Below are 13,679 nucleotides of genomic sequence, written 5' to 3'. Positions count from 1 at the left end.
ATAAAAAAAATACATGAAGCAAAGAGAAATACAGAAATGTATGCATGCACATGCAGACACAAAAAGAGGAGTAAAATATTTGTGCACCTCTTGTATTCTGCATTTTGAAATGTCAGAAAAAATACAATGCAGAGTTGTCTTTGACAAGAAATTCTGTTATATTTACTGCAAAATATGGACATTCTCATGTAATTACAACCTTAATTAGGAAAAAAAATAATGGGACATTAAAAGATGTTTCAGTAGTGATGTATTGAAAAGTATTAGGACTTTATAATAACACCATCAAAGATGAATGTCATTTACAAGCTGCCTAATGCATTTGTATGGTCAGATGTTTTGTTAATTATTTTACAAGCATTTTCATAGTATTAATTAGTGTTAAGACTTTTAGAAGGTTTAGCAAACTGCTAGACAATCTGCAAGTGGAAAACTAGCTTTTAGCTCAGTTGGCTGTAAGGCCAAGTGAACTTACTGTATGGCCTATCGTGCTTATTGTGTCCATCACCCATTGACGGTTGCTATTTTTAAAATTAGTGTGGACCAGTTTTAACCAAACATGGCAGCAAGCATCCTGGCATAAAGGCTCTTTAAGATTTTGTAAAATCTGCTTTGATCCACTACCATGTATGGCTGCTATTACAAAAATAGAACAATTTTGTAATGATTTATTCTCCAAAACTGTGGAAGAGAATTTGACCTAACCTGACAGAAAACATGTAGGCATAAAGACCTATCAAAATTTGTACAAATGATTCCAGTCTGCTATCAGATATTGCTGCCATCACTAAAACTAGAAATCCTTTAAGTTACTTCTTTTCCAAAACCACTGAATTGAATTGAAAAAATTTGACAGAAAGCATACAGGCTTGAGGACTTTCTAGATTTATACAACCTAAATCAAATATGACTACAATTACTAAAACTAGATAAACCTTGAATGATTTTTGACTAAATTTGACAGAAAGTGTCATGTTAGAAAGGCCTTTTAATTTTATACAAATGATGCAGATCCTCCATCAAACCTGTCCAACACTACAAACCTTTAATTTAAGAAGACTGTTTTACAACAAACGCCAAACAGGATTTGACTGATTTAATGGCCTTTCATTTATTTTAGAAATGATACAGACTCACTATTAAATATGGCCAACTTCCCTAACACAGACCACCTTTGAATGACTTATTCTCAAAGAGCCAAAAGGAATTTGATATAAAACTGTGCATCAAGACCTTTCCAAGTTATTCAGATGATGCTAAGGATCTGCAGTGGTTAAGGTGTTGGAAGGTTGTGGTTTTGATTTCCACCATCATGATCAGCCTGTTTCCTCACTAATATGTAATGGGGTCCTTGCTAGGGGATCATTCAGGCAAAATAGTCACCCCTAAGCTTGTCATTTTTGTCCAAGTATGTCCCAAAAGCAAATTGACTTCCCCTTATATTGATTTCACAACCATTCCACTACTCCTTTTTTAAAAATCCAATTCATCAACAATAAAAAATAAACATTGACTTTAATGACAGTTGACCCAGCAGCAGCTGTTAATTAACTATTGCTTATCAGTGATCTTGGTGGACTGCTGAACATTCATATTGTGAGCCCTGTATGTATCATTTAAAGGGTCTTCCAGAGGTGTCTTTAGTAGATTGACTCTTGCAGTGGCAAGTGGATCTTGTTAAAAAGTTTGAGGCAGCCATGTTTTTATACATTCGTAATAAGTGGTGGCATGGTTGCCATAGTCACATGTGTTCCCTTGCCCTTGCATATATGGTAAAATATTAAAATTTCTCACAGCTGGAATTTTCATTGTCATACAAGTTTTTCTTTTATATTGCCCTTTTCATACAATTTGGGTGTTTCATATACTTTTATTTCCCAGAAATGACTGCATATGGATTGTCACATTACTCTAGGTTGAAGCATAGAGAAACAGTAGGTTTATGTTTTTGTCAAAATAATAATTCCAAGTTCTAGGATAAATTTGTTTTTAAAAATTCAGATTTTCAGAGATAGCAAAGTTCAGATTTATGCAGATTTTTTTTTTGTATTCCCCAATAAATTTCAGTCTTTGATGATCTAAAGGATTCTGAACTTAGGGATTCTACAGAGGAATCGTCACTGTAGTTAATGTACCTGAGCTTTAGAGTAAACTGACAGGACTTGTCACTTATGTTATTTAGTATTCCATTTGGACGATTCGTTTGGAACTTGCTATACTACTGCCATAAAACTAATGACATATTATGCTATGGCTATGATCTCATCCATCTGTCCAACTGCATTGCCAATGTAATTTCTGTGCAATAATTTCAGTAGTTCAGCATCTACAGTTTTAAAATTTTGTGGAAAGCTTATACATCGGGTAATGGAACCATATTGAGTTTGAGCTCAAAAGGTCAAAGGTCATGGTAATTTTGAGTGAAAGAAATATAATTGTTTCTTCACAATAACTTGAGTTCTCTATCATATAAAGTTACCAAACTTTGTGGGAGTCATGCAGTAGGGGTGGGGGAGGAATCCAATTGATTTAGAATTCCAAGTGTCAGAGTTGAAGGTCACTGTGCCTGAAAGAAGGAAAAGGGTTTGTGCACCAAAACATGGGTTCTCTGCTATTTACATTTACCAGACTTTGTTGATGGTTTGCAATAGGGTATGGAAGAAACCTAGTGATTTCAGGTTCAAATAGTAAAGGCCATAGAACTCTGAAAGAAGAAAACTAGTTTCTGCAACATAACTCAAGTTCTCCGTCTTCTGTGGTTATCATCTCTCTGGATGGCTAGCACTTGTGGCAAGGAAGAAGCATATTGATTTGGTGGTCTAAAGTGGTAAGGGTGGACCCAGTTGTTTTTGGGGTCAAGGGTCAGAGTTACTTTGAAAGAAGAAAAATGGTTCCAAAAAGTAACATCAGTGCTACACTACATACCCAAACAAAATTTGTGGCTGACTTTTACTTGGGGTAAGGAAGAATGCTATTGAAACTGGTCAGAAGGTCAAAGGTCAGTGTCAGTGGCTGAAAAAGAAAAATTATTTCTGCTAAAAAATTTCAGTTGTTGAAATGAGTATTAAACAAGGGGTGGGCATATGATGTGCGGTGCATAGTACTCTTGTAAAGTTTTAATAATATGTACATGGTACTCTCAGTTAAGTTTAATTGTGTGCTTACAGACGAAATGGTAGGTGGGGTTGGGCATGCTTGATTGTACCTCCATCCATCCCCTCAAATTTTTTTGGGTACCTTTTTCTGATGTAATCAATTCCTTTGACAGTTTTCAATGAACTACTGTGAAACTTTGCTTAGTTTTGCATGTGCTAGCCTGGGTCACGTACTTGGGCTTTCATCGCTATTCAGTGGATAGCCAGACCAGCGCGTGGGTAGAAATTGAAGTGAAATGAAAATGAGGCACCACTAAATTCGGGTGATTTATGTTGATTACAGTAAATGAATGAAGAAAACAAAACATACCACTTCATGTCTTTATCATAAAGAAAAGTGAAATATATATCAGTCTGGAAGAATCTTGAAAGAACAGTGCAGTTGTGTACATGCCTAGCATATTTTGATATGTATTTATTATGATGTCATGATCTGATTTATGTCAACAGTTTCTCTAGGGATGAAATCAGATGTACCTGTTTGCTGTGAACAAACTGCAAGATGGCATACTGTTTGTGTTATTTTCACCTGGCTGATATCCACAAATTCTCTATGCAGATACAGTCTGGGCAGGCAAGACAAAGAAAAAATGTGCATGTTACATTATAAAGGTGCTAAATATTTTCTTTTGGCTTACTTAGTCATAAGGCAAAGCCTTATCTTATGATTCAGTCTGTTGATGATTTTAAATTATTCTTGCATCAAAGCCTTTTAAATTTGTTAAGTTGATGCCTGTCATCAAATGCAGTCATTATTGCAGAATTTGATGAAGTTTGACAAAAATTGTCTTGGCATTACCATGGCTTGTACAGCTTTGAAAATACTTAAAGTTTAGGGCTTGTATTGAAAACTCCTTGAGTTATGCAAAAGTTGGCTTTGTTCTTGAAAACTGCTTCGTTTTGTTCATAACTCCTTGAAATTTCTCCCAAACTCCATGAATGCTTCTGACAATACAAAAAATAAAACTAAATAAAATTCCACATTTTAAGTTTAGAATTTATTATTTTACTTGTTTTACAAAAGTAATTAATAAATAAATAAATAAAATGGGGATAAAATTGAGTGGATCAAATGATGTCCAACATGGTTAGTTTTCAGATGGAGAAGTTTCCATTTGCTGTAGTAGTATGCTAATGAGTTGCATGTTTTTTTGTTGTTTTTTTTTCGTTCTAGGGTTTAACGCCATTTTTCAGCACAAGATAGACTATGCATGGCGGCCAGTATTAATGGTGGAGGAAGAACCCTGATAAACCCAGGAAAGAACCACTGACCCAAGAGAAGCTACTGGCAGGCTTTCCCACGTACCCATGCGGTCCGAGTTGTGGACTCGAAACCCATGTTTTTTTTTCTTCTTTAACTTTTGTAACTATTCATGGAGAGCTAAATGAAAATTACATAAAGTTCATTTGTTATGTGAAAAAATGAAATTTACATAAAGTTCATTTGTTATGTGAAAAAATACTTCATGAAGCTTTTGGAAGCCTTTGAAAACTTCTTGAAAAATGACTCTTTGGGGCTGCATGAACCATGCTTTTATATTATATCCAACATCAAATATAGCTGCCATTACTAAACATATAAAACTCTTGAAATGACGTTTTTTAAATAACCACTGAACAGAACTTGGTCAAATTTGTTTGAATGCACCCTGACCTGAAGTGCTTTCAAATGTGTATAAATTGTGCTGATCCACCTTCAATTATGGCCATGGCAACTAAAAATATTAAACAATTTACCAATTCTTCAAAACCCAACTGACCTGCAAACCCTTACAATTTTGGTATAATTCTTAAGAAAATGACCCTTCAAATATGGACTTAATGCAATTAAAGCAAAAACCACAGAAATAACTCTGTTGCTTTAAAATCTGGATAATTGGCTCATCTGTGTTTGATTTGGAGCAGGGTTTTAGTGGAGTTAATCATTGAACCAGAATAATTTTACATTTGTATCAAATGTTTTAAACTGCACACATATTTTTCATGCAAAGTGTCTTGATGATAAAATGGTTGATTATAGAAATTTTTAAAAAGCATCCAACAAGCGATATATGTTGAGGACAGAAAGGAAAATAAGCCTCTTAAAAATTGCTAATAATCAGCATAGAAGAATAAAAAGGAATATTCAGATTCTAAGGAATAAAAGCAGGTAGGGACACATTTATGTTTATCGGACATGTCAATTTGAGTATGTCTCATGGTGGGAGATATGATTGCTATCCTCATGTGAAATCAAAACAAATTCACAAGAATTATGTCAAGTTGAGAGATGGCGTAAAGCCATTGAGCTGCATAGGGTTTGGAGCTGAAGTCACCGTACTAGAGGTAAATAAGTTCTGCTTGTACTGTGCACATTTTTCAGTTGAACATAATGTTTACTGTTTCTGTATCAGTTTCTGAAACCAAATGTTTTTATATTTTCCAACTTTATCAAAGCAGTGCAGGACAGTTTGTAACACATTACTGAAAACTGGTTAATCTTAAGGAAAAAAATCAACTGCCTTACTTGTTTAGGTTGGCTGGTTTGATCCTGTTTAAGATTATGAAACTAAAGTTGGTAGAAAGCATTGTGGTATGAAGATCTTTCAGTATTTGTACAAAATGATTCCAAGTAAAGTTGATAGAAAGCATTGTGGTATGAAGATCTTTTCAGTATTTGTACAAAATGATTCGGGGCCCCGAGTGGCCGAGTGGTCTAAAGCGCACTTTGTTACAGATCACTGCCATCTCACCTCTGTCTGTGTGGGTTTGAGTCTAGGATTTGACCAATGTGGGTATGTGAGAAAGCTTGCCAGTAGCTTCTCGTGGGTCAGTGGTTTTTCCCGGGATTTTCCCAGGTTCTTCCTCCACCATTAATACTGGCCACCATACATAGGCTATCGTGTGCTGAAAAATGGCGTTAAACCCCACAACAACAATAACAACAACAACAAAATGATTCCAACTAAAGTTGATAGAAAGCATTGTGGTATGAAGATCTTTCAGTATTTGTACAAAATGATTCCAACTAAAGTTGATAGAAAGTAGAGTTGATAGAAAGCATTGTGGTATGAAGATCTCTCAGTATTTGTACAAAATGATTCCAATCTGCCATCAGATATAGCCACCATCACCAAAATTTGATAACCAGAATTTAAGCAGGTTTTTTAATAAATGCCATGAGAGATGTCAATGTACTATAAGATATAGCTGCCATTTATAAAAATAAAAAAGTGAAGAACAGAATTTGACCAGTTTTGAAACAAAGCAAGGATTAATGGGTTTTCAAGTTTGTATAAATTACTTCTTCTCAAACTCAGTGAACAGAATTTGACCCAATTTGAATAACTTTAAGATATTTTACAAATGAATCCAGTATGCTGTTGGGTGTAGCTGCTTATACTAAAGATAGTAAAACTTGAAGCAGTTTTCTCAAGAACTAGTCAACACATTTTAACCAAATTTGAAAAGTTGTAATTTTTCTTTTTTCAAAAGATGCCAATCCACCTTCAGGTATAGCTACTTTTAACTAAGAATAGAAAACCCTTAGAACAAATTGTTTCCAGAATTTGAATAAATTTTGACAAAAACACCTTAGCATAATGCGCTTTAAAATGTGTGCATGTGATGCTGAGTCACAATCAGATTTGCCTCCCATTAAATACATATAGAAAAACATTTAAACAACTTTAACTTACTGACCAACCACATTGGTGGCCTAGCTGTTAGAGCATCTGCCTCGGATGGAGGAGGTTGTGGGTTCAAACTCCAGCTGCATCATACCAAAGACTTAAAATAATGGAACTAACAGCTGCCTCGCTAGGCACTCAGCATTAAGAGGTTAGTGTTAGGACTGGTCGGCCTGGTGTCAGGATAATGTGACTGGGTGGGACATCATGCTAAATGTCTGCTACTCATCACTATAAACTGCTACACTGCAGACATTGTAGCGATATGACTGGAAAATTGTTAAAGCTACATTAAAATTCCAAACCACACAGACATATTTTATTGACCAACTTTGAAAGAAAGCATCTCAGCATAATGGCCTTTCATTATGACATAAATGGTGCTGATGGTTGGTGGGTGGATGGGTGGGCTGTATTTTAATGGCACTGTCAACATATTATCTCTTTCATGCCTAGGAAATGGAGCCAACTGAACCATGACAACTTGCCATCAGGCATGGATGAAGGTACAAAATAAAAGAAACCTTGAAACAATTGTTTTCATTACAAATGCAATCCCTTGCATTGGAAGAAATTTCTAAAGAAAGCATCCAACTGACCCACATTTCTTGGCCAATTACTCTTGCATTTGGATTTTAAGCATGTTTCAGATAGGTGAATGATCTCATAGCCACTTAGACCTCTTGTTTAAAAATAGTGTTTTATTTTTAACTAAGTTATTTTTTTTATATGACTTTTCCACCATATGTTGCTTAGTTTGTGTATAGCCAACTTGTCCTGCATATAATGTATTGCTTTAAAACTTTAAATTTTTGCAGAAAGAATGGAGGTGTGAGATGAATTGTGTTTACGGGTAAATTAATTGTTGATATATTTACTCGTTTGTAACTTTATTTTTTAAAGTAACCAACTTATTTTAATCACTTTTTGTTATTGGTTCTTTTTCCTGTTTGAATGCTTTACTTTGACACTTTATACAAGAATTGTTGACTTAATGTGGATGCACCTGACACTTGAAAATTTGTTAAATGAATTTTCTGCAAAATTAAACAAAAAAATAACTTTTTTTTGTGTACACATGCTATATTTCTCTTTTTGTTCTCTATCAAATGGGAATTACTTTTGTATATTTATATGTACATCAGTACAGTTGTATTGATATTTGCCTAATTTCTTCCCTTTTCTACTCATCAACACTTACTGTTATGTTAGGGGGATGTGGGGAACATCCATGTCCTTGGATATGTTTTTCTTGTTTTAGCTTGAAGTTCTCCCCTGAGAGCAGAGTGAAACATATTTCACTATGTTAAAAAACCAGTAAATGATAAATAATGAAGTGCCCCCCCCCCCCCGGAAAATGATAGTGTTAATGTAAGGTGCTTGAATAAAGAGACAGTGTCCATTTACCACACCAGAGGTATTCATTATACTAATTGTAATCATTAGTGATTGATTATTGATTTGAAGTAATCACAAGGAATACTGACAGTGTGGCTTATTAAAATACATATACTAATTCAAGTCTAATCATTTACAATTGCATATTCATTGTTATCAAGATTGCTTTCGGCTCATTTAATCTTAATGTACTTCAGTTTTTAATAGTATACAAATGAATGCAGATCAGGTGACTTTTGAGTGGGATGTGGAATTTCAGACACCGAATGCTTGTGTAATTGTATCTTATAAATGTTTTCCATCAAAATTTACAAGTCCATTAATAAGGACATGCATATAGGGTTTAAAAAAACTCGAAATATCCACTTGTCCAATCGGCCTAGTTCTAAACCCTTTAACTTAATAAATTTTTACTCGGCCTGCTATTTAAGAATGTAATGTAGACATGGTATAAACCTTAATTTGATTGTTTGAAAGGTTCTTCACTGGAACTTTTGTCTGTGACCCTTCTAACACCAGTTACTACAACTTACAAGTTGAGACCAGTCTGCTCTTTATGGCAGGTATTTATTAGAACTGAAGAGTTAGCAAAATACTTGTACGAGTTTAATAAAAACAAATTAAATCAAACTTTAAGTGCAAACACTTGACTTTTACTGAAAAAAGTTGGTAGCATTTCAGTAGAACTCAATTTCATTATCAGCACATGCCCACTTGAGCAAGTGATTAGAAAATTCACTCGACTGACAAGAGTTTTCACTCAGCATTTCAACTTTGTTGAGTGAATTTTCAACCCCTAAGGACTGTTGTCAATTTTACAGAGAAATATGGTGAAAAGTAATAAAAATGTAATTGATTACACTCTAGAAAGCAGTACAGTTAAGTTAGTTACTTTACCCACAAGTGAATATGGGGGGTAAATGTTAATGTAATTGCTATCATTATTTTCAGATGCAATTGGAAATTAAATTAATTACATTTAAAAATAATTGACTTGTCAGATCTACTATCTTCAGGATTGGAAACAAAATATCATTAGCCTAATTCATTATATTTCATATAATTTGGTTGACAAACAAAGGATATTTTGAAGATAAAACATTTTACATTTTCACCTTTTTCTTGTGCAGATCATGAGTTTGTGATGTGTTCAGTCAATGGGAGTAGAGACACACAAAGACCATGTGGACAAGGGCTAAATCAACCAGATCAGACATCATCAGAGCATGAACCTCACTGTATCAGTGAATTTCTTAATTGCAATTCATATGGTACGTTGTTCCATAGAAAATTATTCTTATTAGAATGTCCCATGACTGAATATATTCATTGGACTTTCTATGCACCTACTGCCTGAGGCAGAAGCATGTTGATTCTGTCATGAGCAGTCATCAAGGGAAGCTTGAGAGCACAAGTTTACAGAAACGACAGTGTATAGACGAGTGAAATTTGGTAGGCATGTTTTATGTACTAAACATTCTGTTAAATATTGGTTTAAATTCTCATTTATGAAGTGAAATGAGAATTAAAGAACCAGTCTAAGAAGAATGACAGTTAAAATGGCAGTCGGTTGTCATTGTAAACTTTATAGAGCCTATTTGCCATATTTGCCGGCCTATACGATGATACTTTTTGACCAGAAAATCTTAGCCTTGTCTTATACTCCGAATCGACTTAAATATGGATTATGTCATCTGAATCACTTTATCATATTTCTCATATGGAAAATAATTCTCCAAGAGTACAAAAAATAATGTGTACAAATATTTCATTTTGGGGAAGAGATTGTTTATGAAAAAATATAGGACCCCACATTGAGTATTTTAAACAATTACATGATCATCAGTATTAAAAATTAACATAGATGTAACTGCGCTAAAGCAGCATGCATCAGTAATGTATGTTGTTTTGTAATATACATTGTTTAAATTTAAATACATATATATCTGTGCATTAGAATTTACAAGCTTTTAGAAAATGAATTACCATGACAAAGACATATTCCATCACAATTTTCTTCTTGCACCTAATGATCAAATAAAGTGTACACCCCATTGAGAGAGAGAAATAGACAGACAGACAGACAGAGATGTCTTCATGATTGTAAATCTGTGTTGTTCACTTATCTGATGACTGATCTTACTCATGTACAAGTGCAGTACCATATTCCATTATCAATTAATACCACTATGTTAGCAATTCCTTCTAGTTTAGTTTTTGTTGCCACTTCCATTATTAAAAGAATCAATGCTTTGTAGTGGTATTTACATGCTAATTAAATATGTTACGGCTGTATTCAGTCATTCCATGATAACACCTGTTTGAGGTCAAGATTCTGCAGACCAGATCAGATTAGTGAGACTACCAATAGGGAAATGAAGCTACCCATGGGTATTATGAATAGCGTACCGTATAATAAAGGAGATAACAGGTGGTTACTAGTGTAAATTTCTCAGCCTGTGACATTTTTTAACTTGCTGATGGAACTGGCAGTAATTTAAAGTACATCTAGCAGGAGCAAAGATCAAAAACAATTGCTGCCTATGTACAGGAAGAGTACATGAACTTTAAACAAAATCTTATTTGTTGCAAATGGAGAGGCTGTTATACTTGCAAAGAAAAGTAGACAGAATACAAAATGGTAATTTTTTTTAATTTAACCTAAGGGAGATAACTATTGTGAATATTTAAACCCTGAAGGAGCAAGGTATTTATTTTCAATGTTTTCATCTACTGTTTAGTAGCTTCTCATGGCCGTCATGTGTGGTCTATCTTGTGCTGAAAATGGTGTTAAACCCTACAACAGCTACAGCATTTACTGTTTCATTTATTAATATTTTCTCACGTTGAGAAAATCTTCAGAAACAAAGGGGCAATAAGGTAAAACAAATAACATAAAACCGCACAAAGAGCTGGAGTCTCCCTGTCTCTCTCTCATATATCAGACCATATTTTATTTTGATCATGAGGTGCAAGAAGAAAAATGTAATGGAATACATATGCATCTTCCTCTCTGTATCTCTCTTCCCTGCCCTCCCCCCTCCCAAAAAGGCGTTTTAGTATTAATGATGCAGTTGCCCTATTGCTGGTAATCTGAGATAGCATACAGTAATACTTTTAACATTTATGAAACCGTAAGTTGTTATAATTTAATTCCACACAGCATCCCAAGTTTTATCGTATCTGTAACTCAATAAATTTTTGAGTCAGCATCATTATATGTAGCTAAAAGTACATAATACATTTGAAATACTTCTTGTGAAGGAAATTAAGTACTTTAGTTACATTTAATGACCCTGACGGGAAAGGTTGCTGAGTTATACAGATAGGATAAAATTCGTGATGCTGTGTGGATCAAAGTGAGAAACACAATCCGAGGTTATAATCTGGCCTTGTCTTACTCAGCATTGACTTATGTATAGATGGAGGATGGAAAATTTGCCAAATTTGCTGATTGACTTATACTCCATGTCGACTTACAGGACGGCAAATATGGAAATATGGTAATGTAATCAAACCAATAATCCTTAAGTTATTGTAAATAGTAAATAGAATTCTTATTCTATTTAATTAATCTTTTTGATGGGATATGATTCCAGTCATACTGTATCTTTTCATACAGGATATAATTTATGTCATATGTTCACCGTAGTTTGCCTACCACTTGATGGAAATATACATTTAACTATGTAATTTTATGTGTATAATTTCATTATTTTTTTGTACTCATTTAGAAAGCAGGAAGTAAAGTTCAAAGGTACACAAGAGCTATTTCTTACAATGACACCATGAGCTTTAAAAAAAAAAATTTGATTAAAAATAAAGTTTTAACATGTGGAGATGAAATAGTGGTGAATACTGAAGAGGCAAGTGCTGGCATTGATTTGCATGAGTTGAAAATATAAGCAATTTTATGTGGAAAATTGACATTTTAGGCAGTGAGAATCATTATCTTTACTTAATCAGGAAAGGGGCCCGGAGTGGCTGAGTGGTCTAAAGTGCTCTCCGTTATGGATCACTGCCATCTCACCTCTGTCTGCATCGGTTTGAGTCTCAGATTTAGCCAGTGTGGGTATGTGAGAAAGCTTGCCAGTAGCTTCTCGTGGGTCTGTCTTTCTTTCCGGGGTTTTCCCGGGTTCTTCCTCCACCATTAATACTGGCTGCCATGTATAACCTACCGTGTGCTGAAAAATGGTGTTAAACCCTACAGCAGCAACAACAACAACTTAATCAGGATAAATGGAATTGGTGATAACTGGTTGCTAAAAAGCTTAATTTGATATCCAAGTTTTATTGTGTGGAAATCAGTATGGCAGACTGCCATGAATCAACAAGTGATGCCATTGAAGCTGATTTTAATGAAAATCTTGACACTTTGTGGGGGGATTGAAGTTTTAGGTAGTGCAGATTGTGATTTTGATTTTGACAAAATGAACAGAGATAATAACTGGCTAAATAGAAAATTTCATTTCAAAACTGAATTTTAACATGCAGAGATAAAAATGGTGGACAGTACTGTAGTGGCAAGTGATTGCATTTATGTGGATGCCAATTTTGATGAAAATATAGACAATTTGGTTGCTGATACACAATAGACAGAACAAATTTCTAGTTCTACACATGCTTGTCCGATGGAACTTCGCTATGAACAGGGTTATGATATAATTTGTGTATTGTTTTTTAAATACAGTAAAACCTTTCTTTACAATTACCTGCTCCTTATAGCAAGACCAACTCCTTATAGCAAGAGTGTTTTAAGTTTAATATGTAAAAGAGTAAACTTGCCCACTGAAATAAGGCCTGCTCCCAATTAAGACCTTTTTTCACAGAATGCATGGTTGTAAATTGAACATTTTCATTATATAACCTCATAAACAAAATTACTGTAGAATGAGCGGTAATAGCCAAACTTGTGGATCCTTTAATGCAAAAATATTGCACGGAAGTTTTGACCAATAAAGGAGCGGTGTGCACTCTTTACGACACGGTATTTCCTTGATCATGGTTTTGTCATTATATAGATGCTTAAATGCTAGGAAAAATTAATGTAGCTTGACAGTGGGGATTAATTTCATTTTTCATGACAATACATGAATGAGATTGACACAATATTTCAGCTAAATAAGGCAGTTAAATACTCATCAGTTCTCTTACTACCCTGATGTTTGACCCCTGTATCATAAAACTCTTGTACCTCCTGCTTTGAAACAGAAACCATTTTCTTTGTAAACTTGCAGGAGTAATTTAAAATCATATACTCTGACCCAGCTGTCCATATTTTCATTTGTAGCCTGCTACTTCAAACAATAATAAAATGGATGGTTATGAAACTAGACACTCAGATTCATCCTGAAGTTTAATTATTTCAAAATGAAATTGGAGCATATGATATCATAAATTCTAGGGCAGCCATGTTATAATATCTTCTAATTACTATCCCTTCCAAACAACAAATAAG

General features: G+C 34.3%; 1 protein-coding gene across 4 annotated transcripts in view; it reads left to right on the top strand.

Annotated features, from left to right (window-relative positions):
- Positions 1-13,679, top strand: part of LOC149782102 (uncharacterized) — an 80,692-nt gene that overhangs the window by 14,523 nt on the left and 52,490 nt on the right. For all 4 annotated transcript variants that reach the window (XM_089933543.1, XM_089933539.1, XM_089933542.1 and 1 more), the window contains one exon: positions 9,352-9,492. In XM_089933543.1, the coding sequence (XP_089789669.1) occupies positions 9,352-9,492 (141 nt within the window). The remainder of the gene's footprint in view (positions 1-9,351; positions 9,493-13,679) is intronic.

Source organism: Sinohyriopsis cumingii, chromosome 15 (assembly GCF_028554795.1).
Source record: "Sinohyriopsis cumingii isolate HCF-2022 chromosome 15, ASM2855479v2, whole genome shotgun sequence".
Lineage (NCBI taxonomy): Eukaryota > Metazoa > Mollusca > Bivalvia > Unionida > Unionidae > Sinohyriopsis > Sinohyriopsis cumingii.
The sequence above is the reverse complement of the archived record's forward strand: the minus strand, read 5'-3'. Positions and strand labels throughout refer to the sequence as shown.